The sequence below is a fragment of the Anguilla anguilla genome, chromosome 17, assembly GCF_013347855.1.
Source record: "Anguilla anguilla isolate fAngAng1 chromosome 17, fAngAng1.pri, whole genome shotgun sequence".
Lineage (NCBI taxonomy): Eukaryota > Metazoa > Chordata > Actinopteri > Anguilliformes > Anguillidae > Anguilla > Anguilla anguilla.
Window position 1 is genome coordinate 31,970,054 of NC_049217.1, and position 13,967 is coordinate 31,984,020.

The following is a 13,967-nucleotide window of genomic DNA, read 5'->3' on the forward strand; positions in this document are numbered from 1 at the left end:
ACATAGCCATAATGTAGCATATTACAACGTCAGCTTGAAATAAAGATACTATAGACAGGGACAGAAGGACAGGACACGCGGAGGGAGAAACTGTTTTTTTTATTTATTTTTTCTGTCTCTATTTACAAATATTAAGGTAAATGCACGAGGAACAAGGTGAAAAGAGCCACTTTATTAAGGGAAGAAAATAACATTTCTTAATATGAGCTGCTGTGGCATAACTCTCCTTTGGAATATAAACGACAAAATAACTCCCCCAAATTAAAACAATTGGAGGAGAAAACGCGCGTGTTTTCTGCTGCAACTGTACGGGATAGACAGGAGAGAAAATAGGCCTATTCATTTTGCTTAAGCCATGCAATATAGGCTACGCGGCTTTGGAGTTTATAGATCTGGGCGCACATTTACTTGAATTATATTTAATTTACAAGGAATGAACAAACACGAGTCTAATCCCGAGTACTTCCCAGGACAATCGATTGAAATGTGAAGTGATGCTTCAAAATGCAAAGCAAAACATACCTATAACATAATCACAATCGAGGTAATTGTAATATTGAAGTAATTTACTGCAATATTGAAAATACATATCTATGTGCAGCATTTGGCTTCGTTTATGTTTAGGTTCGTTTCATTTTGCACATCTCGTTTTTTTATTGCAGTATCCTTCAGTTGAACAACGCTCAGTTCTGCAAACGCATAACGGTGGAGAAGTCGCATCAGGAATGAACTAAAATTGACAAGAACTGCCTGTCATACGTAAGCGAACGAGACTAAAGCACGGCACCAGAAACGTCCTAAAAAATCATAAATAATATTTAGATTTCGGCTATTTTAATTTGTGGTGGAAACTGATTCTAAACAACTGCTCTTAACGCAAGCAGGATTCATTTATTAAGCACAACACTGCAGGCCCGCGGTCCATCCTTTGTACCGTAGAGTAAACATGATAGATGAGTCTCGGGTTTTCATGATTACAGATGAAGTACGGGTCCAGCTTCACCAGGTCTGAAAACTACTATCGGCTGCTTTCTGTTTTAATAGATGGAGAGAACAGAGGATAGGAGTGCCGAAAAAGTGTATGGGGTGGGCGCATCAAAGCACATTTCTGTGTCTCAGTAAAGTCTTCACCCCATTCCTTTCATAAATAGTGTTTTTCGCTCAGCGTGTAGCCTGTATCAGCACCCCTTCAGAGAGTTTGGAGGTATCGGGGAGCTATAGGCTTGACGGAGGTCCACTGGTTCGGCTCTGAGAGTTTCCATGTGTCTGGCTATCCCTCGTGTTTGAGCTGGAGGAGTTGGTGGACCTTATTTTGGTGTTGGGCAACTTGTGGTCTTTTTTCCATTTCATTCGTCGGTTCTGAAACCAAATTTTGATTTGCCGTTCGGAGAGACAGAGGGTGTGGGCGATCTCCACGCGCCGTCTGCGGGTCAGATAGCGGTTGTAGTGAAATTCTTTCTCCAGCTCCAGGACCTGCTGTCTCGTGTAGGCTGTCCGCGACCGTTTGGGCTCCCCCCCAGTGTAATTGGGATTCACTGTGGACAAGACATCAAAACACTCACTAAACCGATGAAGTCGACAGACTGCATATTTATAATAAAATTCTTAATGTGACCTAAATATTTGTGTTAGATTACGAATCTCCCAAAATAAAATAAAGACGTATATTTTTGCGGTTCATGTTGTATTCACTGGTAAAGCACACTGTGGAGACACCGAATGGGCATGCGTGAAATTGTTCAACAATAAAATGATATCCCGTATTTCTTTCGAATTCACCTTAAAACAAGACATTCAGAATTGGCTGCAAATAGGCACTTTGGGCTTTGTGGTAATCGGTGAGCAGCGCCTGCCGTAGCATAGTTTTTGTGCTAAATACGATTTTCAACAACAAACACTAGCATACCAATGATATGGTTTACGAACAGACCCATTCCGTAGTATTGACATTAGTGTTTTGTGACATGAACATTGTTGTTTTAACTTCCATAAACTTTCCCCAGAACAACTGAAAATTGAGAGAGGGTACACATTTATGCGTCCAACCACTTAAATACATATTAAAAACACATAAAACTTAACTCGTGGTTTGCCGGTCATAAAAATCCTTCCTTACAAGAAATTAGAAGAGGAAGGTTGCATAGACTTCAAAGGTACTTCGCCAAGAAGTGCAATAAAAATTTATGGAGGGTGTAATTATACTACCCTGCGAAAAGCCGATCGTAAATCTCCGCCAAGAGCTCACTTACAAGAGGAGCAATACACGTAACGCCGGACATTCGGCTTCCCACCCGGGGTGAGATCAACGCACGTAAGACCACGAGTGGTTGAAGTTAGCAGCACTTACCGATGTTTACATGTACTTTTTTCATCCAAGGATAGACCACTGGATCTTTGCACGAACTAGACGAAGAGTTGCTTTGGTTGACGGAGGGTGGAGGGCTTGGGGTGGCGGAGTGGCAGTGATGGCTGTTTGTCTCAGGGAGCGGATTTGAAAGCCCAGTTTGGGGGAGGACATGAGCTCTTGGAGACATCACTGCCGTGGGGTGCCCGGGACCCTGGCACGGCGTGAACGGCGGATCGGCGCAGCCCGACCGCTGGTGGTACATCGGTTCATCCTGGAACGCAGTCTCTCTCCTTTGAGCACTGTAGTAGTCCGGAGAGTGGCTGGGTAGGTAGTCATTCTGCGAATATTCCTCGCAGGGAGGAAACTTCGGATCCACATAGTTGGAGTTGATCAAAAAGGAACTCATGGCCATTAATTTCTTTGAATTGCACACAAAATATACTAAAATTTATTGCTATCCCTTTACCCGTTTTCCTGTTTCATAAAACCCTCCTACTTTCTGTCAAGTGAACAAAGTTAAGAATCCATGTGACACTGGGAGCCAATGGTGTGGCTCCCTGCGTTTCCCGGATAAGGAAATGGTGGTAGGCGTAGCACCCCCTCAACACAATCTGTGCAGTTTGTTGTGTTAAGATATTGCGAACTTTTATCCCACTAGCACGTGTATTGTATCAGGGCAAAATAATCTTAATAACACCAAACAGCCTAATAATTAGCCGTAGCCGTTATTTGATCAGGCGGTGTGCGGGTCGCTCAGATGACTTCTCCCCCCTTCCCTCTTTTCTGATCCTTTTAAAGAAATTATAAAAAGGAGCGTTGCTAACCGTGCATCCATGTCGAAATTCTAACTTAAATAAATTCATCTTACGCTGCTGAAAATAATTTAAACGCATTAACTGCACTGAGAGAATGGCTTAAGCCGTGTGTGGCCCAACCCCTGTCAGAGATGAATCTCAGCTTGTTAGGATCGATAGAAAATTCATCGGTAATTCTGGTTGCCAAGCCTCCTAAATCACCGTTGCATTACAGCAACGATTTTGCCAAGCCCTCCCAAAGACTGCTTTAACCACACATTCCAAAATAAGTAAATAAAATGTAAAAAAATAAAATCTAAATCAAAAATCTCCCATGCATCATATGCATGGTTTGTAACATTCACACAACATCAGCATGATAGCAAATACCAGAATATCGCTTAGGCCTACATTAAAATCTTTATATGATACGTGTGAACTTTCGACTGCAAACCGCATGTCTATACATGTAAATATTAATATACAATATAGAAATCAGAGTTTTCTATATTTATGTTGAAAAATGCCTGTGCAGACATGAACATTTATGAAATATGACCTGTCGCTTCACATTTCTAAAGGCAAACTTTCATATCAGAACAGAAGTTCTCGCTAGTAGACCTGAAGTCATTTATACGCAAAAACAAAAGTCATTAATACAATAAAATACACATTAAAATATGACGGTGTATCCTGGATGTTCCATGTTGTCGTAGGGTATGTATCAACTACATACTCCCCTAGATACGAATTTGTGACCGAGTGTCACACAAATTCGGATCTACAGGGTATATATAGATGACAGGTATTCTTGGCATCTGACGAACAGCGTTCACCTTCGTTGTGCGACAGTGCGTCTATCAAATTCTTCGTATAGGCATACATCTTAGTTGCACTCGTAGCCTGATACTACTTTTAAAAATTAAAACCGATTTTCTAAAAATTAATTGGACGAATCTAAATTTTATTCCGTCCGTGATATCACACCAGTTAAACGTGTAACATTGTCTATTTCGTTCATGTTTTAAACGTGGACCTGCAAAATAGAAGCCAATGAAAGCCGTACCAGTTTCCAAAGCCACAGTTCTCGTTCAGAATCCTACTTCGTCATTTCAACACACGGAAAATACATGGTTATATAACCAATCCAGTATTTTAACATGAGCCAGGCTTGGTAGACTATGGTCTCAGATAAAATGGACCCTGATTTCTTTCTCTGCCGAGTTAAAAGAAAGTGCAAAATCAGTATACAACGGACTGGGACGAATAGAGAGGTTTGAACTGAGAGTGAAATAAAACACATGGTTTTTATGACAGGTAGTTTCTTGTTTACAGATCGTTTGCCACTCCAAACAAACACTCGGTATCCGGAGATAGGGGTATAAAACAATAAAATATGCACAAATTCATCCCGTCCTCAAAACACAGGGACACTGTTTACGACTTTTCTCACAAGTTCTCAAGCAAACTTAAGGCAAACACCCAGCATAGCGGTGCAATTTAAATGTAGTCTTCGTTATTTCCAGGGCTGGGTCTCCGAACTCATGGACGGACAGACTTTTAACATTTCACCCTTACCAGTATACGGTGTCAAACAAGGTAGGCTGAGCCTTTCTTTGGCCGTGTAAAAAAAATATTTTTACGAAAGAAAACAAATGTATAAGGCGGCTTCTATATATTTAGTTCAAGTATCAGTAATAGGCTATAAATAATTATGATACTATAATTAGCGAAAGTGTAAGGGAAATAAAACAAAAAACGTTAGCTAATGAAATATTATCTTTCATATCTGATTTATAAATTATGTGGGGAAAAATGTAATCATTCTTGTATAGATAAGAATTTTAATTTTAAAATAAATATTTAGATTACATTCTTATAATGGAGTGCTTTTCATAATGTTTATAGTGGTTTGACCTTTATCTCAGTCTTTCAGTGAAATATTTTAATCTTAATAAATTTTCGGATATTTCAATACTAAACACAATCGGAACTCGTGGACTGTTTTGTGATTTATACCCGGCGTTTGCATTTAACGTGCATAGGCCTATGTCCTGTGTTCCGGCCTTACATCCATGACCCCTACGCAATAGCGTTTAGTGTTGAAGTAAATTGGGCCAATATTCGTTTCATATTTTTTGTCATAATTTATAAAACACTAATGTTGCAGTTAATAATAATAATATTAGGCCTATTACGCTTAGAAAATTTCCAAGTGTTGCACTATTTAAAAGACACTATTTAACGGAGGTTCTCCGCGTATTTCTTGGGAAATAATACCTGTCAAAAAGCAATAATAATAAAGTGAAATATACGAAAACAAAAAATGAAATAAATCGTATCAAATGGGTTTATACAAAAGAGTTTTTTGTTGTATGTTTTACAATTCGCAGGGGGAAAAAAATAAAAAGGAAGAGAACATTATGAAAATCATCAGCACCCCTAGCGTCTGCGCTAAACTCTGGCCTGGTCTGTGCCACGGCGAAACTTCACAACCTGCTTACATTTACCCGTTGGAATTTGTATTACTCTATTCTCTGCGCTCATGTCGTTGATCAGCATTTCCCAATATGTAAGCTATCTTGTGTTAATCAATGAGTTATAATGAGTTGTGTCTTTTCTTGGAAGAGTGTTTATGGAGTCACTGAAACCTTTATTCTAATTAGGCCGTACTCGTTTAAACAATCAGGCAATAGCATGGGTTCCTAGCCGTGAAGTAGCCCAGCATTCGAACACACACTTCCTAACCCTTTCGTCCCCGGGAGTTTCCCGACCTTGCCTTCGTTCCCAAACCATCTCTTCCAAATTGCAGCAAGACCTAGTATGCTATTATATGTCAATTAAAAATTAACGTATGCAACGATAGCCATTCAAAATAAGGGACAAGACCGATACCTGCAAAGGTTTCGGACTAAAAGCATAAATATCGCATGGAGATGCATTTGATTACTTGTACAGCAGCAATACATTTAACATAATCGCTTAACTAGTTGATGAGTCGGGAGGGGTTTTTTTTGGGGGGGGGGGGGGGGGGGGGGGGGGGTCTGCTGCAGTGTTCAGCACGTGGTCTGTCTAGGCAAGCACCTGCTGTAGACCCGTGCAATATGTAAATGAAGCACCAAATTTCTACTTACTTCGCTCATCTTCGCACAGTTTTCAGCTCGTGCCATTCCCCCCCTGTCCTCCTCTCGCGCGCGATACGTGCTCCCATTCCTGTCACTGTCGTTTCCAATCATTTTTTCCCGCATCGTGATTTTGGCCCCTCTCTTTTCTCTTGCGCCACAGGTTTTGACCTCCCAGTGATACCTTAGCACATCGCGCTCCCTCTCCGCGCGGTTAATGCCAGTTCTGCTCGCAATTCTTCAGCGAAGATGTGAATTAAACCGCCCCACGCGCATACTAATATGTAACCACAATATCACAATTTTACACTACAGTCGGGGAAAAATACAAAGCGCGGAGCAGCTTCAGTCCACCGAATGATTTCTCTGTGCTGTTGCCTTGATCTTTCCACCGAAAACAGAAGCGCCGTCTTCCTCGCTATGCAACGGTCTTCCCAATAGATCAAAAATCACAATACGCCGCGACCGTTCCCGATGTGACAAACCGTCAGGTGCTCTAAAGCATTATGTTGTGAAGTCTCAAGTTTTCGTATTAATCTAATACTTTGGAAGTCTTTGTTAAACAGCTAGGCGTGTCGTGAAGCGCCGGCAGATTTTAATATTTGTTAGACGCGGTGACCTGTGTTTCACCCCTTCTCCGGGTCTCTCTCTCTTGCCACTTTAGTAATGCATGCATAGCTTGCTTGGTCATATTGAATTGTGCCCAGGTCATTACTTTGAAGAAAAATGGCAGAGAGTGGGGGAGGGTCATTCAGCTGCTCGAGCCTGAAAAACAGCTCGCGCGTATTCCTTCGTGTTCTTTGTTGCGTTCATATTTCTTTTATCCGAATAGCGGGATAGCTAAAATGCAGTAGGTCGTGTTATTCTGTGTCCTAAACATGAACAGTGTAGGACTGGGGCCCCCCAGAAGATAACTTATGCGTAGATTTACTATTAATACACCGTTCAACAAAGGTGTAATGTGTCCAACATGTTTCGTTATTAATGCGGAATGTACACGTGCAATATGAATATAGGCTACTTGAAACAACCGGGGGAAAACGTAGCTACTGTTCCATAGCCTATCCGATGCTCAGATCCTTTCTTAGAGGTAATTAAAATCCTGTCCTCAATGTTTGTGGGCTTGTCAGAGCTATGGCTATGGTAGTTCTTAAGTCTTTTTAACCAACGCAAATATGTTATACCTTACACATGTTAAAAACTAATTTAAATAAAAACATAATTTTTATCTTTTTTTCTTTTTGCCTAACTTGTGCACGAAAAATAAATGATTGAGTTCGAATCGATTTCAAATCATAGCATGCTACAGTTATTAAAATTCATGGTGATTCTCTTTGCCAGGCAACGGTGAAGGTTACTATGGAATCAAAATTAATTCAGTGACCTGAGGATGAACTCCAAATGGGACGTGTTTTCCAATACAATAGCTTCCCATTTATGTACGTTATTTTAGTATCCAGAGTCATTTGGAATCTGTGCACTAACATAATAACGTTATCCTTTGGAATGATAACGAAGTTATGTGTTTGAATTATGAACCTCTTTCTGTCGTTCTGTCTAGTCAAAACTGTGTTTTTTGTACTTATGGAATAAGTGGACTCATTCAAATTGGGATACGATCAATGTAAGAATATGTACATATAGAGAGCTTCGGTAAAAAAAAAATTACTTTATTTCTTGAATCCATTTGTAGAAGATTTATTTTGTTATTTCTAAATAATTTACTTTGGAATTCACTGATTCCAAATTCTGTTCACATCGAAGATACTGTTAGAGGTAAAATACGCATGTTTTTGTTTCTTCCTTGTACAGTTTTAAAAAATAAAAAAACATTTTATCCACCACGTTTTAAACGTGTGAGAATAAACAATATGACGTGGTAACTGTGCCAGTAAAATAATTTGCGTCTTTAATAGTAAAACTCAGTACTCAGTAGATGGTCTCCATACCTATATTCGTCACTTATCTTTAGGGAATCTTATTTTTATTACATCTTAATTTTATTTTATTTGTTTGTAATAGGCCTACAAATTTTCAGTCTAAATATTTTCAAACAGATCATGAAACTACTCGGGAATATAAATAGGTGATGTCAAACCGTTTGCTAAGCCATCGCATCCGGGCTGGATGTTTTGTGATAACAATACAATAATGCCGTATTCCTGCTTTGCTGATTGTTTGGAAAAAAAACATTTTCAGATTTCTTTAAAAAATGTTTAAATGAATGAATATATCAATAATGACGATTGAAACATTTTAAATAAATATGTCAAAGGAAAAATCCCCTGAAAAAGATTGCATTGAAATCCTACTCTTGTTCATACTCTTGGGTTTGATATAATTCTTATTATTGCCCGTCATATATCAACCAGTAGTAGAGTTCTACTGCTACTGCTGATGGCACTATTAGATATATTACTATTATTATTGTTAGACCGAGGACATAAAGCAGAATCCAGAACTGAATGGGGAAATTGTCCCTCCGTAAATCGTTATTTATATCAGTTTACGGTTAAAGGTATGTTTCACGATAAAACAGTTGGTTTAGATGAATGATGGTTTTCGATGAATGGTAGGCTACGCATGGAAAAAAACCCTGGAGGTCGGTTCATATTGTTACACTGCGCTAAAGCTGTAGTGTGAAATCTGTTTCAATTTCATTGTCAAATACATGTATTAACGATATTAAAGAAAAGTTTGTTGTTTTAAATATTATTTTAATGTGCAGTGTTTAGCTAAATACGACTGACTTGGGAAGAAAGCATGTTTCCGGTTAATTATTAACTAATGAATACATAGGAATGATTTGCGCAGTGTAAGGTGTCCATATTCCTTTTTACTGACAATATTTCGAAAAAGAATCTCTCTTTCTCTTGCTCTCTGGTTTTACGTCAACGGCACATCCTGTTCCTCTCATTATGTTTAGGCACCCAGCAGTGTCATTTGATCACTTTAAAACCAAAGTCTACTTAATAAAAAAAATTTACCAATTCAGTCGCACAGAGCGCTGCACATGCCCTCTCTCCAGTCGTGGGAAACGTTATTAGGAGCAGCCAGCCGCACTGCGTACGGAGCGCGCCTTAATGTCTTCCCTGGGAGCATCTCGTGCACTTTCTGTCAATTTTTCTCTCTCGTGCGGGGCCGTTTGGTACACCGTGAAGGTCAACCGGGTGCCTCCTCCCTGCCTCCCTGTCATTTCTCTCATCATAAGGGAAGCTGTGGCCCTTCGCCCCCTTTCTTTTCCTCTTCCCCTATCTCATTCTTTGCATCTGACATACAGCAATTGGTCTAGAAGGAGCCGACAGCCGAATCACGCACGACGTAAACTTTTGACCCTCAACTTTTTGACCCCTACAGCTACAATAAGACCAACAAGACTAAATTCACCTTCACTATCTCACAACAGAGGGTGGGACCACCTCTCATCATTTTATTTTTTTTGGGGGTTACTTTTTCTTGTTTTTTATTGTGTGTGTGTGTCATATTCACAATGAAAGGAAGTGGACGAGAATTTTCAAATATATTCAAGGGATTGCTATTTAAGAGACTATGGATATATGCATTCAACTTATGGCTAGGGTTTTAACGTTCCGACATTTTAGTACACCGTAAAACATTGCGTTTAAAATGAAGTTAAACGGAGGTTTTGGTTTTATTTCAAAATGCCTGTGATATGTTCCGTAAGTGAGTGTTGAGCCGAGCGCGTGCAATGCTCATTCCGTGGCTGTGAACTTGGTCTAAGGCGGGCTCTGCTGGCGATAGCGAAGCGTTGCACCTCGCGGATATCTGGCATATTTCCCCAGAAATGAAAACAAACTGAGCCACCATATCGAATGTGAAAATCTTTAAAGCATTCACTCTGCCTAAAGATGGCATCGTCTTGTGTGTGTGTGTGTGTGTATATATATATATATATATATGTATATATATATATATGTATATATATATATATATATATATATATATGTATATATATATATATATGTAACAGTGTTATGATTAATCAGTCATATTCAATGCTATTCAAGGATCAATATTTCAATGCTGATATTATTATTATTATTATTATTATTAGTAGTAGTAGTAGTAGTAGTAGTAGCAGCAGTGATAGTAGCTGGAGCAGTCATAGAAGGATACTGTACTGCTGCTGCTATTGCTTCAAAAGCCTTGGCTACTGCTGCCAATTATATTCTTAGACTATGTAAATATTGATTCTCTTAACTTATTTTTAGGTAAGCTAAGAGATCCATAATAACTTTAACCAAATTTCCAACCATTTTAGTCTTTTATGTACGATTTTCGTATGTTTTTTTTTATGCTGCTCAGCAGCAGGCTATAGGCAAGAATGGAATCTCAAATATTTGCGCAAATAATCATATAGTGGAATATTGCTTACCCAAAGTGGGATCTTATCAGCTCGGCGTTGACCGTCTTATCTGAACACATAATACGAGTATCATAATTATATCGTCACTTTACTTTACAATGAATAGGCTTCATTCCCAATGTCAGAGATAACTACCGAGGCACGCCAAGAGCTCAAATCATGTAAAGTATTGAAAATGATGGTTTCTCATTGTTATTTATTATTATTATTATTATTATTGTTGTTATTGTTGTTATAGGTCGTTTTTGTTATATTTTTAAAATTACGCTCGTACAGAATTTGGAAATGGAAAAGGCGAACATGAACGGTTATTTATCTATTTAATTATTTATTTCCTTATTTATTTTGTACTGATTGTTTCCTTTTGTTCCTGGTCTGTAAGTATTGGCCGGACGGCACGGTTGTGTGTTAAACTGTGCCTCGGTCGAGAACCTGCGCAGCTCTCGTCTGCTGACCTCTGGATGATCCTTACCTCATGAATTATTGATGAGAGCTGCTCACAGATTACCCCAAACAATATGCAAAACATATTATAGCCCACTGTTTAAATGGCTATTTAATCCTTCAGAATCGTTGCGTTCACATCTTTAGAGCCTATGTTTCTTTTTAATGAGCCTAAATTATTTTTTAAGATCTGATAACAGCATGCGATTGCCAAGCGATCGGAGACTTTTGAACACGGAAGAACAGTGGTTAGAGATATTTGCCACATTGTTCCCTGTACCTCAGTTTAGCTTTTAAACAACGCAATATGTGTATTATTGTTAATAATAATAATAATAATAATAATAATAATAATAATAATATGTGCATAAATATAAACTTGATGCTCCATGTTCCTTGGTGTTCTGTGTTTCCAATTCTTTTAGTTACAGATTTGTCATTTGAGCCTACCAATGTGGCCGACAGGACCACACCTCAAACAGTGCACTCACAGGCACCTTTTGTTAAGAGCTTGAACTCGCTTATTAACTCACCTGTACACATGTAAAACTTATATTCATGCGAATGTTTTCTTCTGTTGTTTAACTTGTTGTAAAAGAGAGAGTTCTCTGGATGGCTGTGGTTCCATCCGAATATCAACCGAAGAAAACTATGAAGTGGAAGACGGAGGAGGAAAGTTTTAAGAGGAAAAGATGCGTCTTGTAGAAGTTAAGCGCGGGGGCCACACTGTATCTTAAAGAAAGGAAGCCGATGAAAAATGTAATGGATGTCCTCCCTCGGCTTCACAGTCAGAGCTTCCTGTTTACTCCCGGGGACTTCCTTTTTATATTAGACAAGCGAGGGGAAAAACGTCAACTTAAATACATATTAACCCTTACGCCTACGAATAGTAGAAATATGTATTTCTCCATATTAAGAAATTTGATTAGAGAAGATCGTGGTTTTGGCGATGGTACTGCAGAAAATTGTTTGTAGGAATATTAGCCTTTATTAAAGTTGGGTTTTCTTTTAAAAAATCACAGTTTGCGTACCATGTGTATATGCAGCACCGGCATTATGCAGGCAGTAGGCCTACTGAGCCTGAGAATACAGGGAGCCTATCTTTTCCGGCCAGAAAGTTAAGATTGCTGCGTAATTACTCGCATACTGTCTCTGGACATACGCTTGCATGAACGAAAAACGAAATAAACTTGAACAGAAATAAAATAAAAAATAAAACATAAACAGTCAGTTCTTCGATGTGTTATCAGTAACCGATATGTATATATATATATATATATATATATATATATATATATATATAAAATAACTGAACAAACTTTTTTTTTAAAGTCACGTAGTATATTTGCATTTTTATAAGCTCTATTTTCAAAGGTATAATTATTGTTGAATATGTAGCAATGTGGATACAATGAGCGAAAAGTAGTCTAAAAAGCATCCCACGAATAATATTAATAATGTTATGTATTTTAAAGCATTACCCGAATAATGAACAGTTAATTTAATGACATATCTTAGCAGATTATTTGAGGCCTAATATCTTGATATTTTTATCTTAAAAACAAAGAGTAATGTTCCACTGCGGCAGTTTTAAATATATTATTTCACAGCAGATCTGTTGATAGGAATACCACCTCTTTGGCCTCTTTGGTTGTGAGCCTAACCCCGCTATTCTGCTCTTATTGTTGTTATCCATTCAGGTAGAGGCCTATTTCCGATATCATAACGCATTTGAAAAAACTTTTTCTTTGAAAACCCCTAATAAGGGCTTTTGTTAGGAGAAGTAGATTCTAAACATATGCGCCGTTATTATGTTGAAACCCCCTTTAAAATAAATCAGTACAACTATAAATGCATCTACTCCTATGTGAATGCCCTCTCATCGGTCCCGTGTTCTACGTTCAATGACCAGGGTGATAACATTTTCAAAAGTTCAATATGAAGGATGTTATTTCAACTTAACGTGTGCGCTCGGAAGGAGATTAGTCAATATATAAAATAAAGGGAAAAGCAGCGAATGTATTTGAGGTAACACACTTGCATGACTGTTGTTGTGTGTGTGTGTGAGAGAGAGAGAGAGTGTGCGCGCGCTTTCGTCTGTCTGTTTGTCCGTCTGTGTCTGTGTGCGTGCGTTTTGTGCGCGCATGCGCGAGTGTCCTTATTTTGCCCCCCATAAATATTTTCTGGGTAAAATTATAGGTTCAAGTGCCCTTATTGTGAAGATTTTTAAATCAGTTCTGTATGTTTCACTTCATTTTCGCAGTCCTGTATCATGTTGTGCCGTTTCAAAATAGGCCCATCACATGTAAATACAAACATGACATTTCAATGTTATAGAAAGCAGGCGGTTTATCTCCAGGAAAGCCAACTGAAATGCAGTTTGCATATTCATAATGAGCGAATTGCTCACAAATCTTTAGGAGGCAATAGATTGCTGTGGAGAGGCAAGGCGAAATGAGACTAGCGATGTAAAGTAGCTTCTAGTTTGTGTTGTCCGCGTCATAGCCTGTGCATTTGGGTTGTCGTTTTTGCGAAGCCAGGTGCTCTAAAACTAAAGATCGCTGTTAAGAGCCCGTAGATTTGGATATTTCACTTATTGTTTAATACAATTTCAATACATTTATCCACTATTATCCAAATTGCAAGTTACAGTACATTACATGTACATCTGTTTGTAACAGCACACAATCAGATATGAATACACTGATTACAAAGACCAGAAAAAACAAAGGCACATAGCCTATATATTAAATATGCTCATTTTTATGTTTTCACAAAGAAGAATAGGTTATGTTTTGTACATGCACACGTATAACACAACAAGCACGCCGTTCACACAGACTTCACATGGAATCCTCGCGCGGCCTTCGCAT

General features: G+C 38.5%; 2 protein-coding genes across 7 annotated transcripts in view; both read right to left on the reverse strand.

Moving 5' to 3' along the window:
- LOC118216126 (homeobox protein Hox-B3a-like) overlaps positions 1-13,967 on the reverse strand; it is a 50,803-nt gene that overhangs the window by 22,488 nt on the left and 14,348 nt on the right. For 2 of the 6 annotated variants that reach the window (XM_035397157.1, XM_035397150.1), the window contains exon 1: positions 6,276-6,917. The exons of 2 other annotated variants lie outside the window; for them this stretch is intronic. The gene's annotated coding sequence lies outside the window, so the exon portion shown is untranslated. Of the gene's footprint in view, positions 1-934; positions 1,001-6,275; positions 6,918-11,627; positions 11,647-13,967 lie in introns of those variants that run through there. 2 more of the 6 variants (XM_035397154.1, XM_035397153.1) reach the window with 2 other exon arrangements.
- On the reverse strand, positions 83-3,847 carry LOC118216136 (homeobox protein Hox-B4a-like). Its single transcript, XM_035397168.1, has 2 exons — positions 2,348-3,847; positions 83-1,535 (listed from the first exon to the last, which is right to left on the reverse strand). Exons 1-2 carry the CDS (start codon positions 2,757-2,759, stop codon positions 1,216-1,218), a joined length of 732 nt encoding a protein of 243 aa, XP_035253059.1. The 5' UTR covers positions 2,760-3,847; the 3' UTR covers positions 83-1,215.

Excerpts from the sequence above, each read along its gene's own strand:
- LOC118216136 (XM_035397168.1), bottom strand. The coding sequence starts at position 2,759 with ATGGCCATGAGTTCCTTTTTGATCAACTCCAACTATGTGGATCCGAAG. Across the intron at positions 1,536-2,347 it reads AAAAGTACATGTAAACATCG|TGAATCCCAATTACACTGGG; the intron begins GTAAGTGCTGCT and ends TCTTGTCCACAG.